The sequence below is a fragment of the Henckelia pumila genome, chromosome 1, assembly GCF_033568475.1.
Source record: "Henckelia pumila isolate YLH828 chromosome 1, ASM3356847v2, whole genome shotgun sequence".
Lineage (NCBI taxonomy): Eukaryota > Viridiplantae > Streptophyta > Magnoliopsida > Lamiales > Gesneriaceae > Henckelia > Henckelia pumila.
This window is the reverse complement of record NC_133120.1, coordinates 86,318,815-86,341,203: the sequence shown is the minus strand read 5'-3', so window position 1 is coordinate 86,341,203 and position 22,389 is coordinate 86,318,815. Positions and strand designations below refer to the sequence as shown.

Here is a 22,389-nt window from a genome sequence, read left to right as displayed (position 1 = left end):
AGAGATTTAGCCATATCAAACATGTTTTTATATGCATGTAGTAGTTCGTCATAGGAAGGTACCTCATCATCGTTGTCGGAGACGATGTCATCATTTTTAGCCATGAGGCAGATGTTGGCTTCCTCCTCGTCATCGTCGATATCGCTCCAAGTGGCTAGAAGTTCTTTCTTCTTTCCCTTGTCAACTTTCTTCTTAAGAGGACACTCATTTGCATAGTGGCCTTGTTGTTGACAGTTGTAGCAAGTAACTTCCTTATCCGGCTTCTTTTGTAATTTGTTTCCTCGCATGAATCGTTTGAAATTTCTTGCGAAGAGCGTCATATCATCATCATCATCATCTTCTTTGGATTGGCTAGATAGAGCAATCCCTTTTGCCTTGGTATCTTCTTTCTTTAATTCCTTCCTTGTTGATAATTCCAGCTCATGGGTTTTTAGAGTTCCATGTAGTTGATCAAGATCGTAGGATGCGGTGTCGCCTTTGTTTGACTCGATGATGGCCGTCCTCTTGGCATCCCACTCCTTGGGTAAGGCGCGTAGAGCTCTCCTCCATACTTGTTTGGTTGGATATTGTTCCCCGAGTTGGGCTAGCTCATTGATAATTTGAGTAAGCCTTCGGAACATAGTGTCTACATCTTCGTTTGATTCCATCTCGAATGTTTTATATTTGAGTTGGAGTAGATCGATCTTCGTCTCTTTGACTTGATTAGTCCCTTCATGGCATATCTCCAACTTGTCCCATATCTCTTTAGCTGATGAGCACATTGAGATCCGGTTGTACTCATTCATATCTAAGGAACAATGAAGAATATTCATGGCTTTAGCATTTTGAGAAATTAATCGCATGTCCTCCTTGGAAAAGTCGTCCATTCCCTTGGGAATTTTGACACCCTCAACCTCTTTAGTAGGTATGTAGGGACCTTTCACAGTAACTTTCCAAAGATCATAATCTACGGATTGGATATATAGGGACATTCGGTTTTTCCAATATCCGTAGTTTATGCCATTGAAAAGAGGAGGACGATTTGTTGATTGCCCTTGAGCATAGTCGCTCGCTAGATTTTCCATAGAGCCTTTTTGAAAATATTTTGTAAAAATGTGGCTCTGATACCACTTGTTAGAACCTAATGGGGGGGGGGGGGATTTAGGTTCTATTGGCAACTTTAGCAATTTAAAGCGATTATGCAAGTATGCAAGCGGAAGACTTAAGCAATCAAATAATAAGTGCGGTAAATAAATGCGTAATGTAAATAAAGCAGTAAAAGGGATAAGAGATGTTTATGGAAGTTCGACGATAAATCGTCTACGTCTCCCCTTCTTGGTTAAGTTGATTAACCAAGGATCCACTAGCACTTCGAACGTCTTGGCCTTGATGGCTCCAAGGATAGCCTTACAACTTGACACGATCACCGCGCCGATACAACTCAACACTCTTGGCCTTAAGGGCTCCAAGGATAGCCTCAACACAATACTTGGCTTCACACTCAAGTGCTTACAACGATAGCACAACACACTTGGCTTCACACTCAAGTGTTTACAACAATAGCACAACCAACTCACAAACTATTTTTACAAACACTCTCAAATATATCACACAAACACTTTGATAGTGAGAAATTGCTTGCAAAGGAGAGAAGAGATGAGTTGGGATGTCTCCAAATGACCTTGGATGGCCTCTATTTACAGTTGTCAAAGATTTGAATCTGATTTGAGTGCTTGGAGCGTGTGGTAAGAAGTCAAGGAGTGACAAAAAGTGTTCGGCGCCGCTGCCTACAATTTCCCAACACTGAGCGGATTTTGTAGAAAAATCATATCTTCCAATCTAACAGTTAGATTGATCTGAAATTTGAACTGAAGCTTTAAAACATCTGGATCTTCAATCTGAACGGTGAAGATTTGATTCTAACAAGTCAAACATTTCCAGTAATTTTCGGAAGTCACTTCATCAAGTTTTCAAACTTGTTCTGTGCAACAAATTTGAAAAATTCATATCTCCATATCCATCTGTTGGATTGATCTGAAATTTGTACAGAGGTTGTAAAACATCCTGAATTTGAATCTAATTGGTGGATATGTGATTTGGATGTCTCAAAAAATCCCAGTTAATTTCTGAAGTTGAATCTTCATAATTTGCTTCATGTTCTGCAAAAATAAGTACTGTGCAATCTTTGTAGAAAAATCATAACTTCATATCTAGCCGTTGGATTGATATGAAATTTTGATATAAGTTTGAAAACATCCTGATATTGATTTTTATTGGTGGAGATTTGATTTGGATGTCTCAAGCACTTCCAGTAATTTTCAGAAGTTGATTCTTCATTCTTCACTACAAGTTCTGCAGAAATAGGTACTGCATAATTTTTGTGGAAAAATCATAACTCCATATCTAGCCGTTGGATTGCTCTCAAATTTGGACAACACATGTAAAACTTCTTTATCACAATTATGACCGGTGGAGATCGGATTTAAATGCCTAGAAAATTCCCAGTAATTTTTGAAAGTTGCTGCTCCATACTTTGGCTTCTTCTTCTTTTTTTTTCATATCTCTTAACAATGTTCCATCCATTCAATGAGCAATAAAAGACTTTATAAATACATGTATAGCTTCAAAATAACTTCCAACAATTTATTTTTCAATAAATCTAATCTGCAAAATCTCACTTTAAATGGTTAGTAACAATTAACCGAGTTTTGTAATCATCAAAACATAATATTATGAGACTTGTTAATGCATTAAAAACATTAATCTCATAACACGAGATTTATATGCGTTTAAGGCGTAACAATAACATTAAATATAAATTACTTAAATCTTATTATATTTCATTATAAAAAAAATTTTATGCACACCTTCTATATTATTGAGTTTGAGGCATAATAGTAACTATTTTTGGTAGATTATGACATACTCATTTTTTTCTCCAAAGTACCCTTACCTCATACCTACCATATTTTTTTTAAATAAAATAAATAATGATAAATTAATAATAAAAAAGTAACATTAAATATAAATTACTTAAATCTTATTATATTTCATATAAAAAAATTTCTGCACAAATGTAAAACTATATTTTAAATAAAAATTTAATTATATGCAAACATTGTGTGAATATATTTACTAGTATTTATTATGGGTATATATCTCGTAAGGTGGTCTCATAAATTTATATATTTTGTAAGATGGTCTCACAAATTTTTATTGGTGAAACAGGTTAATTCAGTTCATATTTACAGTAAAAATAAAAATTTGACACAAAAAATAATAATTTTACATAACTGACCCAAATAAAAATTTCGTGTCATAAAATTGACCTCTAAAACCGTAGGAATTTTTGTGTAAATATAGATATATATATATAATTTTTATTTTTAAATTTTTATACGTTATTAGAATACGCGTAGATGTCCACATTGGACAAAAAATCCATTTTTTGTCGTTTATAATTTTTAGATCCAAATTAAAGCTCAAAATTATATCCGCTATTACTATAAGTACACGGTCTTTAGTATTTTCTGCTCACGAGTCACCAACGCCATACAGTTTGGTCTGATAGCAAAAATTCGTATTACTTACTGTCTCGTCTCTCATATTATCTACAAAATCCAGAATTTCACCAAAATTTTATGTTCGTTTTTTCCTTCAATTTCGTCGATCATCAAAATTTTGCAATCGGGAATGAATTCATGATTATTTTTATAATGTAGAGTTTATATTTTCTTCCGATTTTGTTTGATTGTGACTTCTGTATGCGCTATATTTTTTGTCATTATTCAATCGTTTTTCCATCAGTTAATAGGTGTTTTTGGCTGTGTAGCTTGTATTCGAACCTTATGATACATTATTTTCTGCCGTCGATTAACCAATATTTTTTTAAAATTTATTTATAATATATTGTGACTCAGACTGAACAAAAATCATAATTCCGTCCATGAAAACAAGTACCACCATAAGTGATGTAAAAAATCCAGGCATTCAATGAGATTATCTTCTTTAAGGCATAAAAGGCAAAAAAATCCACTTTTACGTCAAAATCGCCACTCCCTTTAATGATGCAATCCAAATACACTAAATCAAAAATAAATGAACAAATCTGGATCCCTCTATATTTTCACCCCTCATTTTTCACTCACAGCACAAATCCTTCAGACAAGAAAATGGGCCCAAATGCGAAGGGGAAGGGGAAGCTGAAGCAGCCTATGGAAATGCGAGACGATCGTAGGATTAAGCTTTGTTTCAAGTCTCAGGTGCATTCATCATTTTCTCTGTTTCGCGTATAGATAGCAATATACTTGCATGCATACATTTCGTGTGTTCCCTTTGTATCTTTCGCCTTTGTTAGTTTGTTTGAAAACGTTTTTAGCATTTAATAAAAAAAAAAAAACTTAAAAGCACGTGTTTAGATGAAGTCTTCGTACAACGTTTTTCAAAAATATTTTTAAATATACGTTTTTCAAATATAGTTTTTTTTTTTACAGAAATGTGTTTATAACTATAAAAACGTTTTTATAAAATTATCGATGAAACACATATTTAAAACAACTTTTAAAACGTTTTATAAAAAATAAAAATAAAAAAAAAACGATTTATGAGTATTTATCTTACACTGAGTCTGAAAAATTACAACCAAAATTTTTTCTTGAAGAAAAGGACCAAATCTGAACTTTTTCTATCAAAATATTTCTTCATTTCGCGGATATATAATCTATTCGTAGAAAGTTTTAATTTATTTTTACCATATATTAATTTGTTCATACTTATTTCCAATCATTTAAGGGGAAAAAAGATTAATTTGGTTTTGGAAACGTTAGGATGGAACTGAAACGTTCTTCAAAGTTAGTGTGGACACCAAATTGCAAAATCTATTGATTTATTATTGTAAAGAAAATGCTTTGGATCAAAAATCTTTGAGGTTCCTGTACAATGGCAAGAGACTCGCTGCTGAAATGACCCCAGCCCAGGTAAATCTACTTATTTATTTTTTTTTTTTTTTAATGACGTGGAATTCGCGTTCGTTATCTTTTCGTAGACATTGTAAATTTACTTTAATTTTACTTGGATCTCACACTAAATATAATGTGAATTTACAGATTGGCATGGAAGATGAAGACGAAATCGATGTGATGGTTCATCAGATTGGAGGAGGGCGAAGCGAATAACAAAATTAGAGGAAATTAATTTGAAATTGTTTTCGTTCAACTCTTCAATACTTAAATTCCCTGTTTGGTATCGTTTATTTGAGGTGATGAGATTTGATATGATAAATAATATTGTGATAATAATAATACAATAATTAATATTATAATAACGATTTGGTTTGATGGATTAAATTTGAGTTTGGTTTTTCATTTACATTTTTACTCTTTTAATAATTAAATTATCTAGTTAAAGTAAATTCATTATTGGTAACATTGTCATTTTCTTTCTTTCATGATTTGATTAATGTTTGATCAATAACGATTACACAAAAATGGAAGTAAACATGTGATTGGATGAGTAAAATATCCCAGCCAATCCTAATCCCACCCATCAAACACACTTGTGTGTTTGGATTTATATAATAATGTCAACTGATAATATAATTTTTTTAAAAAATGATATTTTGTAAAATTTGTAAAAAAAAATAAAAATAAAAAATGAAATCTACGATTAAGGTATGTAGATATAATTTTTAAAAATTTTATTATAATTTTTAAAACCCAAATCATTTGAACTTCACGAAATCCGATCAATTTCATAAAAATTTTATTTAGTTAAATGTAATCTCATGAAATCCAATCAAATACCAAATCCATTTCGAACTCTTATTTTACCAAACACTAAAATGAAATCCTATGAAATCGAACCAATTTTATAAAAATTTCATTTAGTTGAATGAAATCCCATGAAATCCAATCAAATACCAATTCTATTTAAAAATCATATTTACCAAACACTAAAATGGTATTTGTAATTCTAATATCATTAAATCCCATTGAAATCCTGCCAAACTCTGATAATAGATCGAATGGTTTTATTTTAAATGACTTATAAAATTCAATATTGTCTTTAATAATTCAACAATTCAAACATTATCCAAATTCCAGATATATTAACAGTGTGTTTGCTAAGATTTCATTTAGTTATATCAAATCCCATAAAACCCCACCAAATACCAATCTCATTTTAAAATTCAATTTTACCAAACGGCAAACACTGAAATAGGATTTGGAATTTTAAATCCCACCAAATTTCATGAAATCCATGGAACCAAACACACTGACAGAAGTTTTCCTAAGATTTTTGAAAGCTTTTTATGAATTCAAAGCAATTAAATATTTATGCATTGGCAATATCATTTGTCACCACGGCTTAAAGTAAATAATATTTGCATTATATATGATTAACAATAAATGTATGTAATTTTTGCTCATATGTTCACAACACTTCCCTACCTAAAGATTTTTTCGACTATTTGAGCTAAAGTCTCTTTACAGCACTAAAATAAAAATAAGGGAAAAGTGAAGTGTAGCATGTGAAGGAAACCTATCTTCTAGTGAGCAAAAAATGCTCTGTTTCTCATCGGATCAAGAGACGAGTGATGATAAATCAAAGTTACCAGTGCTTGAAGAAATACCATGTGACCCTCTAGCTCAAGCGGGTAATTGGAGCTTTACATTGTTTTTCCAGCTGAAACGGCAAAATATGAAAAACAATCACGCCTGTGAGATAAATACATGCTACAACAGTTTTGAGTTTTTTTCTTTCTTTTTGTTTTTTCCCAGAAAAAAAGAGAATACCTTTGGAAATAATAGTAGAAGAAATCAGCATATAGTAGGGTCTGAACAAGTCCTGAGATCCAAGCTGTTGGAGCAGGAAAAAACCAAACTCGGCATCAATGTTTATGCACAACTATTTACTTCATAACAAATCAAATCATCATTATGCAGAAACTCAACGTAATTTTTTTTTTTTTTTTGTGTGTGTGTGCTCAGTTGTGTGCTGTGTAAGAGGCTGAGAGAGGCATACTTATCCAGTGAGCATAGTGTGGTTCAGTGAAGTAGCGATAAATCCAGTTCAAAATGTACAATCCTCGGTATGCTCTGCAACATAAACAAGAAGATATGAAGATGGCTTTGATTATAGAAATCAATGACTTCTGATAAATAATTAATCAGGACAAAATTAGGACTGGAGAGAACCATCTCTAAAGGGTTGGAAACAAAAGATTCAAACTTCCAAGAGGGGTTGACTTGAATTTTTCACAAAAATTGTATAATTGTTGCAAGTATCAGGTAGAGGTTAGTGACTCCCCTCACCATCACCAACCATGCAGTCGAGTTTACCTTGATCAGGTGACTCAAAAGAAGAATCAATTTACCATCATAAAAAACTCAATTCATACATAACAAAACTCCTGATGAATGTCGATCTTTAGTTGTCACAACAACATAGAGAGATAAGTTACCCCAGTAGTACGACATATTGCCCAGTCAAGTTGTCGATATTTCTTGTTCTCTGCAGCATGACTAGCTGAGGAAGTATAGCAACAGCTTCCAGGTACAAGGAAAATGCCCAAAGTACCTGATCAATCATATCAAGGACAGACATAAAACATTTGCCATAAAAAACACCAACAAAATAAAGGTAATAGATGTGTGTGATGTCAGGTTACCTCTCTGAAAGTAAATTTTTCGTGTATTATCAGAGCTAGTACAAAACAAGGCAGCAGAAGCAAATAATGGCGAAAAGTATCCTGGTCTTTGTCATAGGATCTGCGGACAATCTTGTGTTTCCTCATATACCAAACAATTGAAAACGAGCTTCCCAAAAATATTAACTTCATTAGCGTGTTATAGAGTGAGATGTAGTCTACAAACAGATCCAAGTAGCGAGTAGCAAACACAATAGCATAGAGCTCCTGAGTCTTCAGAGAAATGCCTATGTACACAGGCACAAAGTCAACATCAAACAAAGTGAAAAGATAGAATTTAGTTTTAAATGACTGGCCGGACTATTTTCATAAAGCGATATATGAACCGAATGATTTGCACCAAAAACACTAATGTGAATGTAATCAGGTGAGTTGATCCCCTTTTAACACTGAACCTTGAGACAAATCACTGTTCTGTTTCATGTCAACCAAAGTAGCCCAAAGTTAACCTTGAGGCTTTGTGGTTCGCAGGAACCAATTATACTTTACCAAGGTGATAACAAAACAAATTACTGCATTGAAGACACTCCTACACATGTCAGATGATTCAAAAAGTTTCCAATGTAATTAGTTAAGACTTTAAAACACTAGTGGCTGTCTACTAACCCACGAGAAGATAGAAGACTAAGAGTTACTGATTACCTGATTCCTGGGGTGATAAAGCATCACAGTTAGCAATTAGAAGCATATTCTGATCAGTAATTCTTTCATAACTAAGAGAGTGCATTCGTTTGTCACCCCAAGTCACTCCCACAATAAAAATTAAGCGCCAACCATCTATAACCGCATTCCTTTCCCACCCAAGATCAAGTCAGCAATATCGATAAAACAAAAGACGAATTTTACTGAATATGTTAGTTATTCAGAACCATCGGAAACAAATTTCCCAGATGAAATTATATCCTCGATTAGTAAAGCAAACACATAGCACCTGGAGGTCATCTTGCAACCTCCCATATTATCATAAATCACTGTCCCAAGCAGGAAACATGTATCTCTTTTGATAAGGGCACAACATAGTATCCCTACATTAAATAAAACAAATAGACACGGCTGTCACCCATTGATGCAACCCGCAAGGTGCAGTCCGTCCAAAATAAGGGAAAAGCAACAATCTTGATCTGAGTTTCTTTCTGCCAATTTCACTGCATTACACACCGACACCTTCAAATTATTTTTCCTCGTCAAATTGGAATCCTCTTTCCAATTTCCACCCGTTAACTAGCAATCACCGTTTAAGAACTATGTTAAATACACAGCAATACAATTGCAAAACTATAAAAGGGTCCTTAATCGGTCATTCCAGCTGCAGAAATCAAATACTTATTGGATCTTGAGATGCAGCCTAAAAACCCAAAAAAGATGGATACAAAAATTCTCACCTGCACAAGATTTAATAGTGTGAATCTTGAGAAGCAAAACAAGGACACTGGCCAAATGGGTCATATCTCCAGCTAATCTGAATATATTCATCTTTTCTACCTTCTACTCTTCGTCCCTCCTCTCCTTCAATAAGCAGAAGAAGCTTTAGCTTTATTGAGCCCAGAAAACAGATCGGCGTAGAGGCAACGATAAATTCTTTTGGTAACACCGTAACAGTACTAGATTTTCCTTAAATGGGTTTTTTAAATTAATAAATAACAAAAAATTATAATAATCAGGAGCCGGGGTGAAATTCCCGGCTCACTCTTTTATTTAGTTATTTCTTAAAATTAAAAAAAAAATTACTATCTTCAATTTAAACATAAGAAATAAATCCATTAAAAGTTAGATCTTTTAAACTCGAGTAATTTTTTTCCTAATTTATATTATTTTATCTAAAATCCTTGAAAGAACGTAGAGAAACAAGAAATTGTTATAACAATAGCAAATTGAAAATCATTTTATGTTCCAGTAAAAAAAAAATAATCATTTTATGTTAAAAAAACAAGGATCACATTTTTTTTCTTAATCAAATGGTTTTCGTAGACTCTATTGAGAGATGTTTATGCTTAGTTGCGAAGAAAACAAACAGTCCATCAACGTACATTCCAATACATATCACTAATACCACATAGTTTAAGTTACTTGTTTTGTTGCCTCGGACATTCAAGAATATATAAAATTGCGCCATTTTTCCTCTTCCATCCAAATAATTTGTACAGGTCCATGATCCCAGTTTGTATATTGTCAGCCTTCATCTAGCTTCCCAATTAATAGGAAGAGAGCTACTAAATCAAGAATCAGAAGGAATACAAAAGAAGGCTTCATCTAGCTACAAAAAAACGTGCTAAACAAGTTGTAAAATTACGCATCTACAACCTAGGCGTAGTTTTGAAGGACGAATGTAATACTTAACAAGAAAGTCACTGGAGACAAGAGTGCCTTAAACAAAGGGTTAGGCGAAGCATTAGCCTTGGGGGAATCGGGGAGTACTGTTCCTATGCCCGGTGTGAATCCCCCTCCAATTCCATATAGAGGTTGTGTTGTTCCGGGTGGTGACAGTGGTTGCATCGTGTTAGGAGTTGAGTCCGGTGTGGCTGTGCCTCCTGGTGCAATAATGCCTCCCGCGGTGCTGAAAATATGCAAAAAAGATTACCTAAGCCATGGAAAGGTAAAATTTTCAGAAATTATACTCACACAAACTAATAGTTTCTGCATCACTAGTTTTCTTCAGGTAACAAAAATAGGCTCGCATCGCGCCTTGAAGGGCAATACTATTGACCTCTGGTCCTAACGTAAGAACATTATATATTTATGTAATATGATCACCAATTGTAAAAATGTCTAGGACAGTAAGTTATATCCTACTTAACAAGACAACAATTGTGTGGCCTCGAGAAAAAAAAAGTTGGGGGGCAGGGGCAGAAAAATACATTGTAAAAAGGTTTTGGCATTGAGTATCCGATGCTAAAATGAAAAACAAGTTAGCCTAAAAAAATGGAACTGAAAGGTTCTCCATTGGAAAAACATTCAAACTACTCAGTGTGAGGCAAAAGTGGAGGATCCTGATCGCATCACCTCTGTTAATATAGTTCTTGAATTTGAATTTTTAAAGAATCCTCGCCCGAAGTTCAAATTATGACTTAAATTTGAGAAATTGTACTTCGAGCTTCGTGGGAGTTTTAACATTCGTAGTGCTTCTACGTTTTAAGAAAAAAAAATAGTGAACCTCTTGCATCCACATTTTCCATTAATTTTCTAGCCATATTTCTCGTTTGTTCGCCCCAAAAGATACATTCTTTCAAATTCTGGCCAACAGGTAATATTATAAAGAGGCTTCAAAAATCTCCACAAGTAACTGAGATAAAAAAAAAAAAAAAGAAAAAAAAAAAAAAAGAAAAAGAAAGCAAACGAGCTAACTTTCTATAAAGCAACATGAGGTTCAGAAAAAGGAAACAAAACCAGGGAAAATACACACACCTTGCAGATGATGGATAGACACAAGATCCATAACCTAAACACGAAAAACCAAGAATTAGAACAAAAGAATACATTAGATAAATCCCTCCAAAAAAAACAGAAAATTTTGTAAAGTACCCATTGTGCATGGAAACAGGTAAATATATACTAAAAGTAAGAACAATCATGTGTATGGAAAAAGATACGAACTTGGGTCAGTTTGAGCAACGGAGGCAGTGCCAGCAAAAGAACAAGAACCTGGGGCGCTGCCCTTTCGCTGATAGTAACTGTTGAAGGCATACGAGGCATGAGCTTGCACGGTGTTGGGCAGATAACAAAGCCCAGAAGATTGGAGTGGAGCACAATCGGCGCCACCTCCACATGCATAGTCAAGAGCTGTTTGCAAAGACTCATCACTGGCGTCACTCCTCGCTACACACCATGTAGCCGCCGCCGACAATTCTATGCCGCTGCACGCCAACACCAACACCGACATCGCCACCGCCACCGCCATGCCTGGCTGGCAAATGCAAGTTGGTAAAGTTTGAGAGAGAGAAGTGAAATGGATTGGAGGGTTATGTATGTATAAAGAGAGAATCGGGAATAGTTCTTTTTGCTCTTTTTTGTTTTGACGATGTGTTTTCTTTTGCTTTTTGGGTTCTTTTCTCTTTTTTTTTCTGAATATTTTTTCGATAAAAATGTTAGTTATTTATTTAAATATTAAAGGGTTAGAGTTATCAATTGTTTTGCAAAATTATTAATCGATATTCTCTTATATATTTTAGGGAAAATAAAAAAAGTTACATATTATTTTGCATGCCTTTGAAGGTCAATTTAACTACATTTTATTCGAAATAAAAGTCGCGTAGATTTCCTGCCTCGAATCTGCATAAAGACGTTCCTGACAAATAGCCGAGCGATACAAAGAATTTATCGAGCATTATATATATATTTAGAACTGAAATGTTATACAGCACTGCCTTGACATACATCTAACGGTTCTCATTCATCATAAATGTGGGATTCATTATTTTTTAGTGAACCCCACATGTATTGTTAAATGAAAACACTTAAATCTATCATGGGAGTAGTGCCTGTAAAGATAGGTTGAAATAAACCCCAAATATAATAGAATTTAATTCCATAAATATGTGAAATTCATTTAGTTATAAATTAAAAAATCAAAACAAATGGTAAGATTGACTGTAAAAAAGTAAAATAACGGGATCCCGAAGTCAATTAGTTCGATAACCAAACATATTTACAAAGTAACAACTCAACACAAAGGCCTAAAACTCGGTGGGGAACTAATAATGAAACTTACTAAAACAGTTTGCAGGCATCCTTTCTTGAATCCTGAAGGAAGCATGCAATCCATCTCAATATAACCATCGCCTGGACTGTTTCACTAAATGGTTAAAATGACTCAAGCCTCGATGCGCCATCCAATGAAAAATAGTCATCGACCCTCCTGAAGATCTTCAGAAAACACGGCAGTTCTAGATATATGTTCATTGTCCAAGACACTTAAACCCGAGTAATGACCAGACGAAAACATTGATGATGCACCATCAGATTCGAAGGTCGTAGATGACTGCCTCAAATTGGGTACGTGATTGGAAGTTCCTACGGCAGAATCATGATATTCGGTAATACGCTGCACCATTTTGAGGGATTGTACCACTTCTCCCATAGTTGGCCGTTGGTTGGCCTCAGGGGATACACAAGCAGCTGCAATGGTGCAAACCCGAATAAAATCCTCCTTTGGGTACTTACTATCAAGTGTTGGATCAGCAAGTTCTTCCAGTCGATCCTTATCTCTCAAAATTGGCCTAGCCTGTAAACAACGTGGCATGGATTGCTTTATTGGAGTTGATCAAGCATTTTTTTTAAAAAAAAGGACAATGAATGTGTTCTCAGTTAATCGGCAATTTAACTTGACGAACATAACCTAACCTACATAGAGAAAGAACTGACTTCATATGACCAAATCGTAAATAACGCGGATGTTATAAAACGACTAACCCATGTCACGAGGTTCTCTTGGCCTGTGGGTTGTGACATATCTACAGGCTTTCTCCCAGTCAACAGTTCAAGAAGAACCACTCCGTAACTGTAAACATCACTTTTTACCAAAAGATGACCAGTCATGGCATACTCTGGTGCGACATAACTGTAAAGATTTTGAATTGTCAAAGTGTTGAATCAAATAAAATAAACGTTGGGCTTTGCAGAACTTAAAAGACAAAATGGAGACATGGTTAAGAAAAAGACCAACCCAAAAGTTCCCATGACACGGGTGGATAGGTAGTTAGCCCGACCCTCAGGAGCCTGTTTTGCTAGACCAAAATCAGAAACTTTAGCATGGAAGTTGTTCTCAAGTAATATATTTGACGCCTTGAAATCTCTATGAATTACGCAAGGTTGAGAGTCCTCATGCAAGTATGCGAGCCCTCTAGCTGCATCAAGAGCAATTTTCATTCTAGTGTCCCAATCAAGTGGGCAGTTTAATCCCAAGGGTCCTGTAACATAAAGCTTCAGATGTAACGCATCCCCTTGAAATTTTGAATAATGTCTATCATCATGAAAAATTACCATGCAGCCAAGCCTCAAGACTACCATTTGGAACTAGCTCGTAACAAAGTAGGTTTTGAGAGGAGTCACGATTACTGTAGTAACCAACAAGTTTCACCAAGTTTCGGTGATGCAGTCTACTAAGCATCTCGACCTCAACTAAGAACTCTTTATCCCCTTGTTGTCCGCCAGTACTGAGCTTCTTTATGGCTACAGGTGTGCCATCAGTTAAGACACCCTTGAAAACCCTCCCAAAGCCACCCTCCCCAAGGATACTAGCAGAAGCAAAGTTATTTGTGGCCTCTTTTAGTTCTTCATATGCGAGAATCCGAGCACTTGTTGGATGGCGAAGAGATCCCCCAGCTGGAATTGTTTCCAGAATCCTTTGTTTTACTACCACACCATGAAAATAGGAGGTGAGATCCCCCAAAAGGAAATTGAAATCCAATATTAAAAGGCAGTAAACCATGATGACAATGAGTCCTTTTGATAAGTTAAGGCGTAGGTTCAATGATGAAAACAAACGCCTTCATAGTGCTCTGGAAATTTAACTGAATAAAAGAACCAAGGAGCAAGACAAGAGGAGAAGAGTAAGAAAAAGGAGAAATATTTCTGGCTTTCGAAATAATTATTAAAAACCCACAAACCAAGGAAATATCAGGTATTTGGGTCCAAGACCCATGGCATAATAATCCACCTTCTACAAGGAAACACAGCAGATATGATAGAAAACTTATCTAAAAAGGATCAATCAAGTATGAATTTCAACGCTGTAACACAGAAAATAAATACTTCACAAACCTGTTTCTTTAGAAGGCTCCACGTTTTTCTCTTTCTGAGATACACACAAACAAACTATAACCATAGAAATTACAGCTATAATCAGGATTAGAGCTCCAATTCCAACGACAAGAACTAAACTTGGAGGTTTTTCTCTGTTTGTACTGACTGCTGCTGGAGCTGATGGAAGCTTAGGTGGTGCAACAACTGGAGATACAGCAGATAGTGGAGCTGTATTGAAAACAAAATGGTTATTTCATTTTAATTTTCATTTCCGTGGTGACTGTAGAAGGAGATGCATCTGATATAAAATAGAGGTATGGACACAGCAAATAGACAGACATAAAAATACTATAAACAGATTAGAATTAGGGTTAACAGTCAACCAAAAGCTTTATTCCTGGTCAAGCCATCTGAAAAGTTTGAATACCACTAAGCATAGATCTTTGCCACCATTTGGCTTTATATTGCCCCATATGACACTAGATGCAAAGAAAATATCAACATTTCCAACTTGGATAGTCAATCACTGTTTTTTCTTTATGTCCTTTGCATGCACCAACCCAATCGGTGGAAAACCATAAACTTAAAACTCATCATGAACAAGTAAGGGTTGATATTAGCACAATAACAAGAAACATGAAGTTTACCTTGAAAAGATATCAAGGGTTTGAACCACGTTATGTTGAGAAGCTGATAATCGCCAACTAAAGCAGGATCTAAATGCACCTTGTGCATCAACAGTGAAGAGTTTATTTTAGTAACTTCACTGGCAGAAAAACTGATACCAGTGTGTGGAGTGATATCCATCGATATATTAAGTCCAGATGCGCTGACCATATAAAAGTTAATAAGGTCAATCTGTGACACTAACAAACCAAGTTGAGACGCAAACTGATTTAGAAAAAGATTCCAATTGGGGTTGGAAGAGACATTCAATAATAGAATATCAAGCTTTAATGGGTAAACACAGTGGCATCCCCGGCTCTCCCGTTTTAGTACTGTGTCTGGTCCACAACAATCTGCCAAAAAGGTAAACAAAGGCCCACAATGAAATGGTGAATTAAAAAGTGAGGATGAGTGCTGTTGATCAAATAGTATAGCTAGGTATTCAGCATAATCCTTCTTGATTGCCCAAACAATTAAAAAAAATAGCCGTGGTTGACTGGCAATGAATAAATTCAATAGAAATTTTTCTGAAAGAAAATGGAAAAAGAAGAACTTCGATCAATTCGATCTTACTAGCTATGCTCGGAGAAAGTGGAGGCTGAGATAAACCGGTGGTCATAGTATTAGGTTCAGCTTGAGTTGGCGCAATCTCTGAAAGGTGAGGTGCTGGAAGGTTAGTGCTGGCAGGCACTGATCCGCTCTTTTCCATTGATGGTTTGGGCAGCCAAGGACTAGAATGGGGAGAAGAAATCACAAAATGACCATAGCCGGGCGATCGAGCAGGTGCAACATAAGGACTTGGATGTTTTCTACGAGTTTCCAGGGATAGAGGTAGATTGGCAGGTAGTGGAAGCTCAGGCATAGCTCGTGCTTCCACAAGAACTGTGGCTGAATACAAATCTTCTCTTTCTAATGTCGTATCTCCTAAATTTGCATCGGCGATGGATAGTAAACAACAAAAGAGAAGAAAAGATTTGAGGACAGACCAACAGCCCTTTGGTAGCAACCCTGCAATACAGATTACATACAGAAAATGTTGAAACATGGTTGCCGAACTGCTAAAATGGAGGAGAAATCTAACAGCAGTTAACAATTAACTTAAGCCACTCACAGCATAAAAGTAGTACCGAGCCAACTTATTTATCATCCCAAATTTATTCAGAAACACTCAACTGACCCTTGCGGATGCATATACAATATTTATCCATCATTCTGTTATGTTTCTTGATTCAGTCTGAGGTACCAAATAGGCGTAACCAGACCAGCCTTTTCCATATCTCATTAAATTCCAGTACCATATTACCCTCCTTTAGCTTCTATTAGTTAAATAGATAAGATAGGTTTTACAAATAAGGAACCTCTCCAAGGGCGGTCAATTAAGGAAATTGTTGTAAAAAGCTTAAACCTTGCTTCTTTACTCAGAAAGCAGATATGTGAACAGGTAAAATTTAATTTTAAAGGACTGGCCGGACTATTTTCATAAAGTGATATGTGAACCAAATGATTTGCACCAAAAACACTAATGTGAATGTAATCAGGTGAGTTGATCCCCTTTTACCACTGAAACTTGAGACAAATCACTGCTCTGTTTCATGTCAAATAGCCCAAAGTTAACCTTGAGGCTTTGTGGTTCGCAGGAACCAATTATACTTTACCAAGGTGATAACAAAACAAATTACTGCATTGAAGTCACTCCTACACATGTCAGATGATTCAAAAAGTTTCCAATGTAATTAGTTAAAACTTTAAAACACAAGTGGCTGTCTACTAACCCACGAGAATATTCTGATCAGTAACTCTTTCATAACTAAGAGAGTGCATTCGTTTGTCACCCCAAGGCACTCCCACAATAAAAATTACAAGCGGCCAACCATCTATAACCACATTCCTTTCTCAGCAATATCGATAAAACAAAAGACGAATTGTAACCGTATATGTTAGTTATTCAGAACCATCGGAAACAAATTTCCCAGGTGAAATTATATCCTCAATCAGTAAAGCAAACACATAGCACCTGGAGGTCAACTTGCAACCTCCCATAGTATCATAAATCACTGTCCCAAATAGGAACATGTAGCACAACATAGTATCTCGAAATTAAATAAAACAAATAGACACGGCTGTAACCCATTGATGCAACCCGCAAGGTGCAGTCCGTCAAAAATAAGGGAAAAGCAAGCTTGCTAACACGACGTGACAAGTTTGTCGAGGAAATTGTTGTAAAAAGCTTAAACCTTGTCGCGCTTCTTTACTCAGAAAGCAGATCATGGTGCATTCTAGTCATAAACCACTTTTGAAACAACAATCAAGTAACCAACCAATGGAATTCCTTTTATCATCCTCTCAAACAAAAGAAAGAAAACAGAGTAAAAACTTAACAATAAATCTTGAGGAGAACTCCAATTTTCTTATTATATTTGCTCTCATGAAGTCCAATACAATAAAAAACAAAGCACACATTACAAAACTAAAGGGTACGTTACTTGAACTGACATAAAAGAAGGTCCCGTAGAGTAAGAATTCTTAAATCAGCTCCTAGAAACTAAAGCAAACAGTTAAAATTCAAGCAACCAGCAGACATCTACATAAAATCTTCTATGCAGTCAGCTCGACCCTTCCTACATTGGCATGAAAAAGTTGAAAACCAAACGAAACAGAAAATTTCTCGAAAAACGAAAGCAATAAAATCCACAGAAGCCACATAAAACACACCAGAAAAGGGCCGCGATTTCACTAAGTGCACCATCACCATCGAGTAAGAACTGCCCAGATCTACAAATTACGTAATCAAGTAAATAAGAACAGCGAGATTTCAGTTCACTCCCGAGAAAAATCTGCATCCATACCCTCCAGAGTCGAAATCCACCGACAACAAATTTCTCCCAAATTTCATTCCAAACAAACAATTCCGTGGCATATTTCAGCTCCCCAAACAAACCCTTGACACCAGAAAAATCAGTAAATATTATATGCCAATGTATCTTTCGTTCACTTCAGACCTCAGCTATCAGTATTCAGTACTCCTCAACTGATATTTTTTCTTTATATTATGGGAGGAGGCGTGTGGGGTAAGGAGGGTTCCGCTTTCTTCTTTTCACAATAGCATATTGTCGTAATGTGAGACTAACGTGCGCCATTGAAGGAGAGAGACGGTGACGTCAGTCACGTCAACCGTTGAGACACTGAAAACAGGAGTTTGGGCCTTGGGGGTATATATCGTGTGGCGTCGGTGTACAGTGATTCTCGTGGACCACCCCATTTGACGGCGAGTCGTTAATGAGCCGTTAATCTTAGATTTTTTGGGGCTAACTAATAGATCCGGACTTCCCGTAAAAACCCATATTATCACAAAATTTCCTATAAAATTTTAATAGGCTAATTTATTTTTGAATTTTTAAAAATTTTGCACACGACTTCCCTCTGGATCATGTTGTAATGCAAGAACTGTAAAATCATTTTTTATGATATTTGAATGTATTCTGACATGATTTGACCTTACTACCATTTTTTAGAATAAATATTATTTTTCTTTTTTAAATCATATTTGAATGCATTTTTTTCAAAAAAACTTATATCCTTAAATCTTCATTCTTATAAAAAATTAAATTATATTAAAAACTTGAGACAAATCAATCCAAAGATGAGTATCGGTGAAAAAACTTTGATAATATTATTTTGTATCAATATTTAATAATTTTCAAGATTACGTAATATAACTCTAAAATAATATATATTTATCCAAATATCTAATATATTATTAAAACTTCAATACAAATACTAAATACTGCATATTTAAAATAAAATCATGTTGAAAACTTTCCCAGATTCAAATTATATACATTATAAAAATATTTAATTTTTATCTTATAAATTGATAATGTTACTATTTAATTGATTAAATATAAATTTGATAAATTCGTTAATAATTTCAATTTATAAATTGATTATCTAAAATATATATTGCTCAAAAAACTATAATTAAATATATAAATATCATTAATATAAAAAATTATAAAATTAAATATTAATTGTTAAATCTATTTTAATTTTTTTAACTTTTCAAAATAAATTATGTGTGGTTTTAACATTCTAAATTTTTGTATCTCATAGTTCAAATTTTTAATTTAAAGAATTAGTTTATAATTAATCATAATATTTTATTAAAAAATATAGCTAGTTCCTAAATTTTTATTTTTAATTAAAATATTATTTATCATAGTTAACCTATGTATATTTTAACATTCTTCAAATTAAAAATAAAATAAATATAAATTAGTTTTAGTATTTAGTTTTAAATATTATATATATAGTTTATACTAAGAATTTAGAATATAAAAACGTTGTTTTTAATGACCGGATGATACAATCTAATTTTATTTAAATATAAAACAATAACATAATAATATTAATTTTAATATTAAAATATTTTATTTTTGCCCAAACTTTGATAATATTTTATAATTAAAAATTTTATATTTCAGTTTGGTTTTTATATTTTTGTGAAAAAATTTCGAATCATATTTTTTATATCTATACTAACACTTAAGATATAATATAAATAATACATCATTTTAACATCACAAAAAAATCTTTTGTTTTACTTATATATAATATAATATATTGTGATATTATTTTAAAAATATAGTTAATCATATAAAATATTACGAGAAAAAAAATTATATATATATATATATATAATTTTTTGTAAAATCTAAATTTTTGTCCGAAGATAGTTTAAATTATTTCTAATATTAGTTTTTCATTTTGTTCTAATTGACATGAATAATTGTCATATAATATATTTAAAAATTAAATATTCATTCACATGTACTTCTCGTATCCTCCCTTATTTTTTATTTTTTATTTTTTTGAAATTTTTTGTTTCTTTTTTAATAAACTGGTCCACATAATTTTCTCAAATATAGAACTTTTATTTGAAAAAAATAAAATAGTAAATTATTCTAAAAAAAAAAGAGCAATAAAGTCAAATAAGGTACAAAATATCACAAATATATGCACTTTAGCGCGTGGCATTACAACATGGGTCGGATGGGTACTGTATGAAATTTTTTTAAAAATTCAAAGACATATTAGCCTATTAAATTTTTATATGGAATTTTGTGACAATTAAGTTTTTCACATGAAATCCGGATGCTATTAGCCCGATTTTTTTTCTCTTTTTTATTTTTATTTTTTGAAATTGCCGTTGATCTAGATTTAGGGCCATTGTATTTGTACACTTTTGTAATTTTTTATTTTAATTTAATGCACATAGCGCGATGGTTGGCATTTATTCATAAGGTCTAAAACACGTGAAGTCTGTCGAAGCATGAATTTCAAAATTTTTAAGTTTTTTAAGTTGAAACGTGGTTAGTATGAATGTAACTGTTTTTAATGTTTAAAATCATTTTGAATTTTTTTAAAGGTATGGTAAATAAAATTTTGAAATATGAAATTGCATGCATCGATACTTTCCATATATATTGTCATCCAAAGATGCAGCCGCAAGATAACGTGCCACACTATTAGTCTTGCTATCAAGTACAAAAATCTCGATTGACTCGTAATATCCACTATTTAATATCCACATTAATATCGTAAATATAATTTTATAGATATTTCAATTTACAAACAATACATATATGTTTAAATGGCAGACATGCTCGCATATCTATTTTTACATGAAAAATTGTAATTACATGAAAAATTGTAATTAAAAACTAATTTTGAAATCAAACCGTGCATAGCAATTCGATTTGAATTTTATAAAAATATCGTCCAAACTGCACCGTGATCACCCCATCGACAATGGGTTGTAGCATTTGTTTTTCGATCAAATTTTTTTATTTTTTATATAAAAAAAATTGAACTGGTCTCGTAAATGAAAAAACACGTGTTATATATGATTAATTGTAGCATTGTTTTCGATCAAAATTATACAATCTATCTATATATATATATATATATATATATATATATAAAAGGTCAAAGTTTTACAATTATGTAATAACAACTTTGTCATTTTATTTATACTATAAGTAAAACAATATAAAAATATATAAGGTTATTAAAGTAAAAACAACATGATTTTAGTTATGGCATAAATGTAAATCAATATTTCTATTATATGTAAAATCAATTATTATGGTAAGGTCAAAATTAACAAAGTGTGTCCATATTAGATAAGGATTCAGTTTCCAAAAAATTAAAATACCAAAATATTTTGTTTTTTTTATTTTGTTGTAGATAAAGTTAATATATTTTTTCCACAAATATTTTTAAAAAATTTCAGAAAAATCTTAATTAAATACTATTCAGTTTGTTAAAAGATTGAAACACCATATACTAGATGTTTTTTTTTTAAAACTGAATAAACATATTTTTTTAAAAAAATATTATATATTTTAATTTGTGTAAGGACTTATTGAGGTAAATAATTATATCATGAGTTCATATTTAAATATAAGGATTCAGTTTTCAAAAAAATTAAAATACCAAAATAATTAATTTTTTATTTTGTTGTAGATAAAGTGAATATATTTTTTCCACAAATATTTTTTAAAAATATTCCACAAAAATTTTAATTAAATACTATTCAGTTTGTTAAAAGATTGAAAAACTAGATACTTGATTTTTATTTGTTTTTAGACTGAATGAACATATTTTTATAAAAAAAATCTTATATATATTTTAATTTGTGTAAGGACCTACTGAGGTAAATAATTATATCATGAGTTTATATTTAAATATAAAAATATTAGATTTGTAAAAGTTATTAATATATATATATATATATATATATATATATATATAAATTAAATTACACACTCATGTTAAAATAAATCAATTCAAGTAGAGTCAAGTTTTACAATTGTGAAATAACAACTTCGTCCTTTTATTTATACTATAAGTAAAATCATATAAAAATATATAGAGTTATAGAAGTAAAAACAACATTTTAGTTAGGGTTTAAACGTAAATGAATATTTTTATTATATGTAAAATCAATTATTATGATAAGGTCAAAATTGACAAAGTGTGTGCATATTAGATAAGGATTCGGTTTCCAAAAAAAATTGAAATACCAAAATACTTTGTTTTTTATTTTGTTGTAGATAAAGTGAATATAATTTTCCAAATTTTTTAAAAAAAAATTCCACAAAAATCTTAATTAAATACTATTTAGTTTGTTAAAAGATTGAAACACCAGATACTTGATCTTTATTTGTTTGTAGACTAAATAAACATATTTTTTTTAAAATCTTATATATTTTAATTTGTGTAAGGACCTATTGAGT

At 32.6% G+C, this 22,389-nt stretch overlaps 4 protein-coding genes across 5 annotated transcripts; 1 reads left to right on the top strand and 3 right to left on the bottom strand.

The window, feature by feature from the left end:
* The first annotated feature begins 4,143 nt into the window (after positions 1-4,143).
* LOC140866149 (small ubiquitin-related modifier 1-like) lies at positions 4,144-5,208 on the top strand. The gene is made up of 3 exons (XM_073271090.1): positions 4,144-4,241; positions 4,806-4,955; positions 5,085-5,208. Exons 1-3 carry the CDS (start codon positions 4,152-4,154, stop codon positions 5,151-5,153), a joined length of 309 nt encoding a protein of 102 aa, XP_073127191.1. The 5' UTR covers positions 4,144-4,151; the 3' UTR covers positions 5,154-5,208.
* Positions 5,209-6,345: 1,137 nt separating this feature from the next.
* On the bottom strand, positions 6,346-9,294 carry LOC140892313 (ER lumen protein-retaining receptor-like). Its single transcript, XM_073301165.1, has 6 exons — positions 9,070-9,294; positions 7,649-7,914; positions 7,442-7,557; positions 7,003-7,076; positions 6,774-6,837; positions 6,346-6,663 (listed from the first exon to the last, which is right to left on the bottom strand). Exons 1-6 carry the CDS (start codon positions 9,158-9,160, stop codon positions 6,627-6,629), a joined length of 648 nt encoding a protein of 215 aa, XP_073157266.1. The 5' UTR covers positions 9,161-9,294; the 3' UTR covers positions 6,346-6,626.
* Positions 9,295-9,784: 490 nt separating this feature from the next.
* LOC140875806 (uncharacterized) lies at positions 9,785-11,695 on the bottom strand. The gene is made up of 3 exons (XM_073279600.1): positions 11,279-11,695; positions 11,090-11,123; positions 9,785-10,241 (listed from the first exon to the last, which is right to left on the bottom strand). The coding sequence occupies exons 1-3, from the start codon at positions 11,580-11,582 to the stop codon at positions 9,989-9,991; spliced, it is 591 nt and encodes a 196-aa protein (XP_073135701.1). The 5' UTR covers positions 11,583-11,695; the 3' UTR covers positions 9,785-9,988.
* Positions 11,696-12,209: 514 nt separating this feature from the next.
* LOC140882077 (probable serine/threonine-protein kinase At1g01540) lies at positions 12,210-18,248 on the bottom strand. 2 transcript variants are annotated; one of them, XM_073287834.1, is made up of 8 exons: positions 17,938-18,248; positions 15,665-16,099; positions 15,073-15,444; positions 14,444-14,653; positions 13,664-14,035; positions 13,347-13,590; positions 13,094-13,241; positions 12,210-12,905 (listed from the first exon to the last, which is right to left on the bottom strand). In XM_073287834.1, exons 2-8 carry the CDS (start codon positions 15,951-15,953, stop codon positions 12,528-12,530), a joined length of 2,013 nt encoding a protein of 670 aa, XP_073143935.1. In that variant the 5' UTR covers positions 15,954-16,099; positions 17,938-18,248; the 3' UTR covers positions 12,210-12,527. The 2 variants fall into 2 exon arrangements, with proteins under 2 accessions (XP_073143935.1, XP_073143926.1); XM_073287825.1 differs by having other exon boundaries at positions 12,211-12,905; positions 17,804-18,248.
* Positions 18,249-22,389: the final 4,141 nt, after the last annotated feature.